We start from the raw sequence: 13,644 nt of genomic DNA on the forward strand, positions 1-13,644 counted from the left end.
TAGCCAAGGAATTCCTGGAGGAATTTCCGGGGAACTTTTGGAAAAAATGCCGAGGAGCTCTTAGAGAATTCTCGGGAAACTTCTGAAGGAATTCTTGCCAAACTTATAGAGGAAATCCCGAGGAACTTTTGGAGTAATTCCAAAGGATCTTTAGAAGGAATTCTGTAAGAATTTCCGAATATTGCCTGGAGGAATTTCTTATGAATTCCTGGAGGAATTCCCGAAGATCTACAGGAGGATTTCCCGACAAACTTTTCAAGGAATTCATGAAGGGATTCCCGATGAGATTCTGGAGGAACTCCCGATAAACTTCTGGAAAAATCCCGAGGAACTCCGACAGTAATTTACAAGGAACTTCTGTAGTAATTGCCGAGGACTTCCTGGAGGATCTCCTGGATGAATTCTTGAGAAAATCCTGAAGGATTTTTCGAGGATGTTCTGGAGGAATTCCCGAAGATCTTCTGGTGGAATTCCTGAAGAGCTCCTAGCTCCTAGTGAAGTTCTCGAAGATCTTGTGGAGGAATTTCTTAAGAGCTGCTTGAGTAATTCCAGAAGAACTCCTGAGAATTCTTGAGGAAGTCCGGGAGGAATTGCCGAAGAACTTCTGCAGAATTTTCCGAGGAACTCCTGGAGGAACTTGTAGAAGAATTCCTGAAAGAATTCTCGGGAAACTTAACTCCTGATGAAATTCTCGGGAAACTTATGAAAGAATTCCGGTGGAACTCCTAGAGGAGTTCTCGAGAAACTTCTAGTAGAGTTCCTGAGGATCTTTCGGGGGAACTGCCGAAGATTTGCAGGATGATTTGCTGGAGATCTTCTGCAGGAATTCGCGAGGAACTCCTGGGGGAATTCTCGAGGACCACTTGGAGGAATTTCCGAGAATGATCTGGGGGAATTTCAAAGAAACTCCACGATGAACTTCCTGGGAGAATTTCCGAGGAATTCGCGAAGGAATTCCTGGAGAAATTCTCGGATTTTTTAAGAAGTCGTGAACATAAATCCGAGGAACTTGTTTAGGAATTATCGGGAAAAAACCTTAAAATTGCCATGGAAATTCTGGAGAGAACCATGCATTATTACTGGATGACCTCACGGTATATTCCTTCATATAAAGCTAAATGGGAACATTGCATAAATTTTGACATTAATTTTATACTAAAGACTAAAGTCACAATATGGGGTGTGAAGACATTTTAGCGTGCCTTATGAAGACATTTGAAAATATCACCTGGCATCCCTGGTGCTGTGGGAGTTGGAAGAATGCGAAAGGGTGACATAAAGAGAAGGAGGTGGGGAGTGAGGTTGATAAATATTTGTTTTAGCGTAACATAATTTGTGTATCATCCCTAAATTGTTTTTTTTTTCTTTTCAGAAAAAGCAATCCGCCCGCGAAAAGCCCGTTCCTTTCAACGAGAAATTGCTATCATCTAGTCAGACCACGGTTACAGTCAGCTCGTCGCAGAACGAAAGCTGATAGTGTGATGGCCTAAGCCAGCCACGTCAACCGCTAGAACGTCAACAACAGCAACAACAACAACAACAGCAACAGCAAAATGATGCACCATCACCAACCAAGATCTAACTGAACCAAAAATGTCCCAGTAGCTCTGAATTTTGTACATTTACACTAAAAAAAAAGGAGAAGAAAAAGGCGACGCAGCAGCAAATCTCGAAGCCATCATCGCCATCGGAAGTCACGTTACTTCAAGCAACTCCAAATCGGCACACAACTCTCACACAATGTGCAATGTTGTGCACACATTTTTAGCAACAAATTACCAACCAAACAACCAGACGCGCAAAACGGGAAGAAAAAATCATACAATTTCTTTTCGGGGTTTGTACACACGGTACTAGGAGCGCGAACTCTACCGTAGGAAAGGGTGCCACGTGGTCCTGTTCCTCGTTTGTAGGAAGGAACCGTTCAAGCCAACAATCTTAATCCGTACATGCTAGAAATAGTAGGAATCAACCACTAGTAAAGAGGTAAATTTTAGGAAGAAGTTTGTCCTAAAGAAGCTGAACAGTGCGCGCTGAAAGCGCGTATGCGAGAAGCGCAAAAGAAGAAATGAAAATGTGTGCTTGTTGAAGATTTTTACTTTCGAGTTGTTATTAGGTTCTTTTTAGTTTCCGTAACAGAAAGATGCACAATCATAAGCACAACGCAGCAGCAGCAATCAACAACAGTGATGATTTGTTATTTATTTTAACAGGAGTTTAGAATGTTTTAACCGTGAATTTTAGGTTTCCTCTGTACATAATCGTTTCTAACGCCTAGGTAATTTATGGGCGCTCGCAAGAGAGAAAGAGCCCCTCTTTCGGTTCGTCGATCCACTTATCGCGCTCAAAGTGTTTTTAAGTAGCATTTTTTCTATGTTTTAAAGCGACGTGATTTTAATTTACTATATAGTTGATAGTATGCAGAAATGTGTTGGCACACGCGTGCACGTGATCGATCGTGATCCCGCATATAAGTAGAAATGGAAAGCATAACAAATTGTAGATTATTACAATGCACAATGGGGAAAATATATTTGGAAGACATATAATGAATTTACTTCTACTCGGCGTACAAGGAATGCTATGAAACTTTAAAGCTTGAAAGGTAAAAATTCTAGGATGTTGAATGAAGTTATATTTTCCAAATAATTCTTGAGTAACTCAAGGAATACTCAACAGAAACTTAAGAGTGATTATGATGCAAGTTCAAATATTTCAGAACTTGCTTTAGAAAGCTTCTGACCCACATTTTTTAAATGTTTCTGGAGCATTTTCACAGATTCAGAAGCTAGTTCAGAATAATTTTAAAAATGTAAGCTTTCACTAGAGTTCCGTTCAAGGGTTTTCCTAGCTTAGACAACAAATTTATGTGATTTTTATCTATATTTTTCCCATTGCTCAGTGTACCTAAACTAGAATTAACAATTAGTAAGTAACAACAACTAGGAAGAAAGCAAGGAGAAAACAAGGATATGAATAACTCATAGGTGTTTTTGTAAGATAAAAGAAAACATTTTCCAAATCAAGGAAAATAACCAAGTACAGCATAAATAGGCTTTAAATCTTTCTCCCGTGCCCTCACCTGCACCACCCACCACCCACCACCGGATCCGGTCGTGACACGGGGTGTGACGACGAGCTATGGGATGTGATAGCAAGCAAAATGTGTGTAGTAGTAGCTCACAGTTTTTATTTCTCGCGAGAATAGTGTGTTTTATATACCGATTACGAGAGAAACCAAGTGCAAGACGAAGTAGACGAATGTGTCCAGTTTGTAGAGGACTTCGATGATTCCGTTGTTAACGATAAAAAAAAATGCAAAGGAGCAGTTCCCGATAAAATACCCGCGTAACTAGGCACAAAAACAAGTCAACTTATAACGTGTAGAAGAAGAAAGCCAAAAGAATAGCGTGACTCGAAAACTCAAATCATACTCATTTGAATCGCAAGCGCACGCCAGATGAGATTAGTAACGAAGCAGCACAAAAACCTTTTTCGCTTATATCACACATACACTTACATCTTTAGATTGAAAACAAAAAAAAAACACTAGCACAAATACTGCACACGCACATAACTCTTACCATAACCTACAAACTTTCATGAGGCGATTTTCACCCGTTCAATACTTGGTGCACAGTGACCTGCTCAATAGGAAGAACGAAAACTTAAGATCAATTCATTGGAATGGTATCAGTGCATTCAGTGAATCAACGGAGTAATCATACGGGTTTTGCAAAGAAACTGTGATTTTGACAGACTTTAGCATCGGAAGAGGTCATTTGTACACCCTCGTTTCCTCTCGTAAATCCATCGCTATGGCTCCTTGATTGTCTTGTCTTTATATAGCGGTATCGGATGCATCAGGACATCCGGTTGAAGATCGGTTATCAAACCAGCCAACCATATCATTTCACTCATGCACTCATAACAACGAACTTGGCTTTGGGAGAAGACATTGTCACTGTAGACTGCTTTTCCGAAGGTTAGGCAACCGTGTTTCTTGGAATCCTAAGCACTCAACAGAAAGCTAGAGACGCACATGCGATCGGATTCGTCACTTGCGAAGTCTGCGTCCGTATAAGCAGCAACCATCTGATCTCTTGGATGTCTTCGGTAGACTAACTCCATGTTATCGTTGCTTGTCAACATACAGGCAATAGCTGTACCTTAATCGCGTAAGTCCCAAGGTTGTCATGATCTTGTTCAGGTGGCAGCTCCATCACCCAGGTGACAACATCTGCCCATGAAGCGCTCGAAGTAGCAGGCACACTTCTGAACAGGCTCTGAACCCCTCTGGACACTGACTTCGTGTGACACGCTACGGTACACACTTGCAACCCTCAGGCACATCAGTCTATAAGTACTTTCCAGCTTACCACAGTAACTTTCTGAACTTAGTGCCGTGTCCCACGCTGGGATTCCATACCTTAGTATGGACGTAGCGACACTATCCAGAAGCTTGCGCTTACTGGCATACACCGCAGAGTTATTGGACATCATCCGGGACAGTGTCACTGTAGCTATGGAGGCTCTAATCATACCCAAGTGTGTGACGGAACGCTTCGAAGAGATAGTGCAATCGCCTATACTGGGCACCGGTTACTGTCCCGACTTTCGGTTCTTCACAACCATCACTTCAGTTTTGTGGTGAGCCACCTGCAGTTTCCTGGATCTCATCCACGCCTCCACAACCTTGACCAAGTGAGCAGTAGTCAACTCCACTTCCTCGATCGACTCACCGTAAACATCCAGCGTAATGTCTTCAGCGAAGCCAACGATCTCCACCTCCACCGAGAACTCTCACCTCAACACCTTGTCGTATATGGCATTCCATAACACCGGACCCAGGATGGAACCTTGTGGGACTGCTGAGGTTATATGAAAACATTTCCGACCCCGATTCTGGAAGTATCTTCTGAATATCTTGTACAGGTACCAAGGTATCCCTAGACGCAGGAGCGAATCGCCCTTCTCTTACGGTGGAGCGTTATCTGGGCGGTTTTGTTACCGACAGGATAGCGTCTACGGTCGTCCTCCCCTTTCCGGAAGCCAAATTTGGCTGCTCGAGAAACCATTTACATCCTCGGTGTGCCTCAACATTCTATCGAAGATGATCTTTTCGAGCACTCTCCGCTGTGTCGATCAAGCATACTGGTCTATAAGCCGACGGGTGGTTTCCCCGCCTTTGGCAATAGAACCAGACTCTGTCTCTTCCGAACTTCTGGAAAAACTCCCTCGTTCAAGTATTTCTGCCTAGCAGACCTTGGGAGCCTGCAATAGCTACTTTTAAGGCCAAGTTCGGAACTCCGTCCGGACCTGGGGCCTTACCTACGCTAAGGGACTTTGCTGTATCCGCAAGTTTCACATCGGTGGCCCTCTCCTCAACGCCAGATCCAATTTCCGGCTGCTCTGCGAAAGGAGGCCAAGGACTAGGATCATGACGCGGAAAAAGCCACTCGATGACTCCCTCAAACCTCTCTGGAGATCTCTGTAGAAGCCATTACAACTCTCGTCTTGGCCATCTTGATCCTGTGGGCATCACCCCACGGATTTGCATTGGCGCTCTGACAAAGAACCTTCAAGCAGGACTTCTTGCTTGTCCTTATCTTGATCTTCAGCGTGGCTTTTGCAGCGGCGAACACCACCCGTCCTTCGTAGGTAGGCACGGCACAGGTCCGCAATCGCTTGAGTTCAGCAGTAAGCCGATGGTCTCCCCTTCCTAGGGTGAACTCGTCTAGGCATGGTCGCATCGCACCGCTACCAGCTCGTCGCCGCTTTAACCAAGTAGGTTTCGCTCACGGCGGAGCGCCTCCCTAACCCTTCGTCGAAGTATGATGTCATCCACCTTCGAGGGCTTGGCCTTGCACTAGCCGCCTCTTCCTCTACCCGCTGCTTGTTGTTGTTGTAGTCGATACTGTAGCGAACCGCCAGGTTATCGCTGTAAGTGTTGCTATTGGCTACTCTCAGTTCGAACTACTTGTTGATCCAGGACTACAAAAAGTAACGTCAGTAATCGACTACGCACCGTTCCGACTAAAAGTACTCTTAGTACCGTCATTAGCCAAGTCGACATCTAAGATGGCCAGTGTCTAGCAGGATCTGACCCCGCTGGTTCGGCGTCTCCATTCCACGGCCCAGGCATTAAAGTCACCCGTTATTTCCCCGGCCGTCGCCCTGTTAGCACGTTCGTTATGCGGTCCAGCATTTGCGTGAACTGCTCGATCGGCCATCGCGGAGGCGCATAGCAGCTGCAGAAGAAGACCCCGTTTGCTTTGGCAACCACGGGGCTTTCATAGGTAGTAGACACCAACTCCTGGACGGGGTATTTACCCGTCGTCCATATCACCGTTATTTTTCTAGATCCATCCGCGACCCAATTGCCGTTGCCGGCGGGTCGCTATGATGGCGATATCCGTCTCCAACTCAGAAACCGCCTGACGAAGCAGTTACTGAGCCGCGTCACAGTGGTTCAGGTTCAGCAGCGTTACCTGCACTGTGATTTGTTCGCTGCGGCTTTCTTGAAGGCCGGGCACCTTGGACCACCCGTCGGATGTCTGTTGTTCACGGATTTCCCGGTACAGATCATACAGATGGATGGACTCGTGCAGCTTTGGGCCTTATGACCTTCAGCGCCGCATCGCCTACACAGTTTGCGCCTGTCAGGGCCTTTACAGTCCCACGACTTGTGTCCTGGTTCCAGACACCTAAAGCAAACTTCTGGTGGCTCATGGAATGTCAGGTGACATACCCACCAGCACACCTTTATTCGCCCTACTTTAGCGGACTTTTTAACGTTCGCCACAGGGTGCTGAAATAAAGTTATCTGTGTCCCTGCTGGCCCCTTCCGTAGTCTAATGGCTTCGGCGGCCACCTACACATTGCACTGTTGCCGCAAGGCCGTGACGAGCTCTTCCTCTTCGGTGATCTCGTCTATGTCTTTGACCTTCAGAGTCGCCTCAGCTTCAGCTTCAGGATCATTTCACCTGTACGAGTACGTCTAATACTGTGTACGTCGACTCCCAGACCCTCAAGCTTGGCGTCGCTTCGCATGCCCTTCAAGACGTCCAAGTACTTGGATTGTTCCGTCTTGATGACGAGCGCGTCGCCTTTCTCGTGCTTGACACGTATCCTTCTGCGCCTAGACTTGGCGTCCTGCACTTCTACCGGCGGATTCGCCTTCCTCTTCGTCCGCTCTTCCTTAGTCCAAGAAGGGTCTTCCTCTTGGTTCGCCCTACTCTGCGGCTGCTGAGGGCCCACCGACGGTCGCAACCCCTTGTTCCCATCGTTCCGGCACGGGCCAGCCTTTACAGGCCTACCCTTCCCAGCTTTCCAGGAACCCTGGCTGGGGTCCGACTTTCCAACAATGTTGCCGACCTTCGGGGTAATTATACGCCTGGCTTTGCGGGCACCGCCAGACAGCTCCTCACCTGACGGTTGCCTCGCCCGCTTCTGCGAGTGCTTGACACGCTTGTCACGAGCATTCGCATCCACTTTTCTCGAACTGCCTGCGAAGGAGAAGGCCTCCGATTGGGTAAACTTTGGCACTTTCTCCTTCACAGGTTCTGCTGCTGCAGCAGTCATCATCGCGAGTACCGCGTGCTCGTTCTTGGCCTCATCAATCGACACCCGAAGTCGATACAAGGCCGTTTTCAGGTCCTTGCTTGTATTCGACTTGGTGGACGCAAAATCGATGATTTTGCCAAGCTGCTGCCCAGCCACCTCTATTGCGGGCCGTCCTTTGTTCTCTTGGCTGACGGCCCTTAGCAGCCACGCTCCGTCCATTATCTCCACCGGCTGGCTTGCCGTGGAGTGGACTGGAGCTCCCACGCTTTAAGCTGCGTACGCAGCAACTCACGCCTACCTTCCTCGCTTCTCCTTGTCGGAGACGTCACAACCCGCTCATTCGATTCACACCTTGAATTGGGGTTAGTAGTCCTATTCTTAGCCGGCGGCTGATTCGCAAGCGGGGGGGTTGGGTTCGTCAGGCCCCAGGACTATAGTCCCTGCTGTCCCACTGTCCTCTTGCCTAGAACCACAGTAAGTGCACTTTGGTTCGGGGTCCTCTCCAATCGATTGGCAGGACGCTCCAGGAACATGCAACAACGGGATTCCTTGTGGTAGTTTGAGGTTCCGTGTCTTCGTCGGTCGGTATCGTTGTTATTCGATCGACAACTATGCTGCAAAGGGCCTTGATTTTGCGGAAGTCTTCCATTGTATCGGATCGCTTCTGCATCAGGGTGCACCAGGTACAGTTGATTCCGGGGATTTCCTTCTTGAATTCGTCCGATGGGGTAAACTTGCATCGACTTCAGTTTCGTGGGCTTCAGTTTATCCATGACAACCGCTGGTGTCTAGTCCGGAATTCCGTGGATAAGAATCTGCCTTGATATCTTGTTGGCTACTTACCTTACCGATCAGGCTAAGGCCGGGGTGGCCTCTGCTATACATACGCGGTAAGAGACGGCTACCCGGCTCCATTCCACTCGGTCCATGGCTGTTTGCCACCAGTTCCGCACTCTGCGTAGGGTCCGCAGATCGTCCTCCACTTGGTCGACCCACCTAGCTCGCTGCGCACCACGTCTTCTTGTACCGGTCGGATGACTCTCGAGAACCATTTTAGTCGGGTTGCTATCTGACATTCTGATGACGTGACCCGCCCACCGTAGTCTCCCGATTTTCGCGGTATGGACGATGGTTGGTTCTCTCAGCAGCTGATGCAGCTCGTGGTTCATTCGCCTACTCCAAGTTCCGTCTTCCATCTGCACTCCGCCGTAGCTGGTACGCAACACCTTCCGTTCGAAAACTCCAAGGGCGCGTTGGTCCTCTGCACGTAGGGTCCATGTTTCGTGCCCATAGAGGACTACCGGTCCAATCAGCGTTTTGTAGATAGTTTGCTTCGTGTTACGGCGAACTTTATTCGATCGTAGAGCTCTGCGGATTCCAAAGTAAGCACGATTTCCTGCCACAATGCGCCTCTGAATTTCTCTGCTGTTGCCGTTGTCGGCGATCACCGGGGTGGCGGGCGCGGGGATTCCTCCAAGGAGCCCTTTGCCACCATGAACTTTGTCCTTGACACATTAATGACTAATCCGATTCGCCTAGCCTCACTCTTTAGTCAGATGTACGTTACCGCCATCGTCTCAAATTTGCGAGCTATAACATCAATATCATCAGCGCAACCAAGCAGCTGAACAGACTTCGTGAAAATCGTCCCACTCGTGTTTATCCCCGCTCTCCTTATTACACCTTTTAAAGCAATGTTAAACAGAAAGCACGAAAGACCATCACATTGCCGTAACCCTCTGCGAGATTCGAAGGGACTCGAGGTGTCCCTGATACTCGAACTACGCATATCACTCGATCCATCATCGCCTTGATCAATCGTATCAGTTTATCTGGGAATCCGTATTCGTCCATAATCCGCCACCATAGCTGGTCTCGATCGATTGTATCATACGCCGATTTACAATCGATGAACAAGTGATGTGTGGGCACGTTGTATGCACGACATTTCTGCAACACCTGACGGATGGCGAACATCTGATCCGTTGTAGCGCGTTCACCCATGAACCCAGCCTGATATTGCCCCACAAGCTCTCTTGCAATCGGTGATAAACGGCGGCATACAATTTGAGAGAGTACCGTGTAGGCAGCGCTCAGAAGTGTAATCGTGCGATAGTTCCTGCAATCCAACTTGTCGCCCTTTTTGTAGATGGGACACACGATACCTTCCATCCACTGCTCCGGTAATACTTCCTCCTCCCAAATCTTGGTAATGACCCAGTGTAGTGCTCTCACCAGTGCTTCTCCACCGTATTTTAGAAGCTCGCTTGGTAGTCGATCAGCTCCAGCGGCTTTGTTGTTTTTCAACCAGCCAACCTCCTCCTCAATCTCTTGGAGGTCAGGGGCCGGAAGTCTTTCGTCCTGTGCACATACTCCTAGATCTGTTACCACGCCACCTTCGGTACTTGCAACGTCGCCATTGAGGTGCTCATCGTAATGCTGCCGCCACCTCTCGACCACCTCACGCTCGCTCGTGAGAATATTCCCGTGATTATCTCGGCACATGTCGGATTGTGGCACAAAGCCTCTGCGCGAGCGGTTCAGCTTTTCATAGAACTTTCGTGTGTCCTTAGCGCGATACAGCTCTTCCATCGCTTCGCGATCTCGTTCTTCCTGCTGGCACTTCTTCATCCAGAAGACTGAGTTCTGCCTGTTCCGCGCCTGTTTGTAACGTGCCTCATTCGCTCTCGTACGGTGTTGCAGCATTCTCGCCCATGCTGCATTCTTCTCGTCTTTCAACTGATCACACTCGCCATCGTATCAGTCGTTTCTGTGATTCAGAGTCGCGAAGCCTAGTGCTGTAGCCGAGGTACTTATGGCGGACCGGATATCCCTTCAGCCATCTTCAAGTGTAGTTGCGACAAGCTGCTAACTGCTAACTGCTAACTGCTGCGCGTAGTCTTGAGCCACTTCTACGTTACGCAGCTGCTCGATGTTGAGCCCCGGCGTTCGACTTCGACGCGTAGTGATAACTGTAGAAAGTTTTGAGCGCATGCATACAGCGACTAAGTAGTGATCCGAATCTATATTCGCACTGCGGTATGTGTGGACATTGGTTATATCCGAGAAGAATTTACCGGTCGATTATAACGTGGTCGATTTGTTTTTCTGTTTGATGGTCGGGTCACCCTCAGCATGGTCTTGCTGAATCTCCGTGTGTATACCGCTTCTGCTATATGCCACCCCCTTAAAGTTTGTCATTAAAGTTGTCCAAAATTATTCATTCTAAATAAATATTGTTTGGAACTATAAAACATTATCAACTATTGCATAACCCGAGAGATTACTGCTTTGATTCGCTCTACCTTACAACCATCGATATTGGTCACTTCACAATGGAAATTGAAAGATCGTCAGATTGTTCCTACATATGTTTCCAAACACACCTCAACCGAAATCCATTCACGTTTCGATCAGTAACCAACACCTTAGGAAAGATTTTAGCATGCCGGACATTTTGATGTAATGCCATGAAATATCGGTGCTGATAGAAGAGGAACTAGCCAAGGCTAAAACTGTTATAATGAAATGGTAACGATAAGGAGCATCCAATCAGCTCGAAAGAAACAATGCAAATCATACCAAGAGCACGGACATATGTGCTCATTCTGCGAATGGAGTGACGTGAGAAAAGTCGGAGTCGTATATCGAGGTGAGAAATCTCGACTCGAATGAGGTGACTCTCCATTTGATTTACACGGCGAGTCACTTCATTCGAGACGGTATTCCTCATCTCGATATACGACTCCGACTTTTCTCACGTCACTCCATTCGCAGAATGAGCACAATAATGGAATCTCAAAGTGAGTCCTTTTTCGAAATCAGTGTGTGTTAAATTTGCTAGAAAACAACAAGAAAAAAGTATGTAATATAGATAAGAAAAAAACACATTCACCTGGATAATCATTACTAATTAGACGGGCACATCGAAGAAGGAAGAATGTGCGATCCCTGGAAACCAATTCTACACATTTTGAAACGAGAGAGAGACTACTAGGAACTGGGAAAATCTTCAAACAGTATTAGTAGACAGTGTTTATTCATTTTGAAATCCTTCTAGAATGTACCAAAAGTTACGAACGCGGAAGAGAAATACAAATCAAATCTACTGACAATGATATAGTTACCAAAAAAACGGCACAAAAAAAAATGGAAGAGGCAAGCTCAAATCGTCACTATTGTCGAGCGTGTTACGGCTCGTATGAAAATAGCGACGTACTAGAACAGTAATCAATAATGTGATGGAAAGTGACAGTTTAATCCGTGATGCAAACCATCGCCGCTGAGCGGATAAAGCCAAAAATGTTTCACCAATTCACACCAATAGGCGCTGCTTCCATCGGTTTACATATTTATTCCTACTCAACGATGAAGAAACGGCGCTAGTAGAGAACAAGGCATGCATCATCAAACATTGGAGTGTGTTTCATTAAAAACACAATCTTCGTCTTCATTCAGACTTAGAATGAGTACCCAGTGAAGCAATTCTCAATTTGTTTTGGTGCACATTAGTCTTTCACAATCGTCGCAAAAACCTTTTGCCCAACCGAACGAACGATGCCAAAAACTAAAAAAATCGCTGAAGAAAAAGGCCATCACACTACTGTATTGTCAATAGGATAACAATTGCCAATTAATACAATCTCGACACCGGATAGGTTTCAAGCATCAAGCAAATACCAACCTATACAGATACCTACCATTCGACTACCTATTTCGTTTGCACCTGTTGTGATTCATTTTCTTTCTGCCCTATCTAAAAAAAAAATATCTCAATCTTTCGAACCTAACGTAAACACTACTGTTCGAGAGGGAAAACCCCATTGACTCAAGTATAAACTGATCAGCAGCTACTACAACAACAACAACCCAGATCTTACTTCGAATAACACTAACTTATATGGAAACTATATTATTCAAAACAGCAAAAAAAAACGAAAAGAAAAACTTTCGAGAAAATTTAACCCAAAAACCCGAAACCCGTGGACGGACGAAAGTTGAAAGAAAATCAACAAAATACAAATGATATGTAAATTTAAGGTACGACCCCCACACTAGTAAAATGTAACAACTGAAGTAAAAATACAAATAAGACATATTAGTAAAATTTTCCGGGGGCGGTGTTGTATGCAGTGTTTCGGATAGAGCGTAAAAGAAACTTCCTTCATGAGGCGGCGTCGCACGTGTGCAAGCAGAGTGCCTATAGACGTCGCGTCGTCGACGACGACGCAACACTTGAGAAAACTCAGCTGTTTCGATCGTCGCCTCGCCGCACACTGGAGTAACCGGGTCCAATTCATGGTCAAAAAGTTTTAACACGTTTTTATGGTGTATTATGTATGTACCAGCGATAAAATTGTGAATTTAGATATTGAGGAAGCATTTTGGATTATAAATAGCCATATTAATCCACTTAAAGGCTGGAAATGATTTCTTATAACCTCTCCAAGGACAATGTTTATTTTCACCCCCAAAAATCGCTTGAAGCGTCGAACATTTTTATTTGACAACATAGAACTGACAAATAATTATATTTCCATGAAACATATTGTTTGGAAACAAGGGCCACCTCGTTTCATAGAAATTCTCCTAGAAGTGTGAGATAAGTTCAATTCTTTTATAAGTGTAGATAACGTGTTTATGTCTTCAGCAAAGTTGTAAGGAGTGTCATAATTGGGAAACTTGTTGAACAATTGTTCTATCTTCACAATTTTTGGGAATATGGGCCGTTATTTTTGAACTGTCCCTTAAACTCAGGTTAAATGTTGTACCTTTTTCTAGATATTTTGGGAATCACATTTTCATTTTGGGGTAACTTTTATAGTGCCCTGGAAAACGCATCAAAACTCAAAAATTAATCATGGATTGAAATTTTAGGAGTTTGAACATGATGATAGAAGCCGTGTGGAATATATCAGTTTGAATTTTTCTATTAAAGCATGGCATTTTAACACAACTTTATACATAAAAGTAAGTTCGTGGAGTACTGGGTGAAAAACTCAATGAGTTTATCTATAAAAAACAATATTTATCTGAAAATATTTTCTTAACGGTGCATCAACATATGATTACATGCTC

The 13,644-nt window shown here is 45.6% G+C and overlaps 1 protein-coding gene across 1 annotated transcript in view; it reads left to right on the plus strand.

Moving 5' to 3' along the window:
- Positions 1 to 12,673, plus strand: part of LOC109403598 (G protein-coupled receptor kinase 2) — a gene marked incomplete at its 5' end in the record, with an annotated part of 37,997 nt that extends 25,324 nt beyond the window's left edge. Inside the window, one exon of the mRNA XM_062860520.1 lies at positions 1,373 to 12,673. Within this exon, the coding sequence (XP_062716504.1) occupies positions 1,373 to 1,474 (102 nt within the window). The remainder of the gene's footprint in view (positions 1 to 1,372) is intronic.
- Positions 12,674 to 13,644: the final 971 nt, after the last annotated feature.

The sequence above is a fragment of the Aedes albopictus genome, chromosome 1 (assembly GCF_035046485.1).
Source record: "Aedes albopictus strain Foshan chromosome 1, AalbF5, whole genome shotgun sequence".
Classification (NCBI taxonomy): Eukaryota; Metazoa; Arthropoda; class Insecta; order Diptera; family Culicidae; genus Aedes; species Aedes albopictus.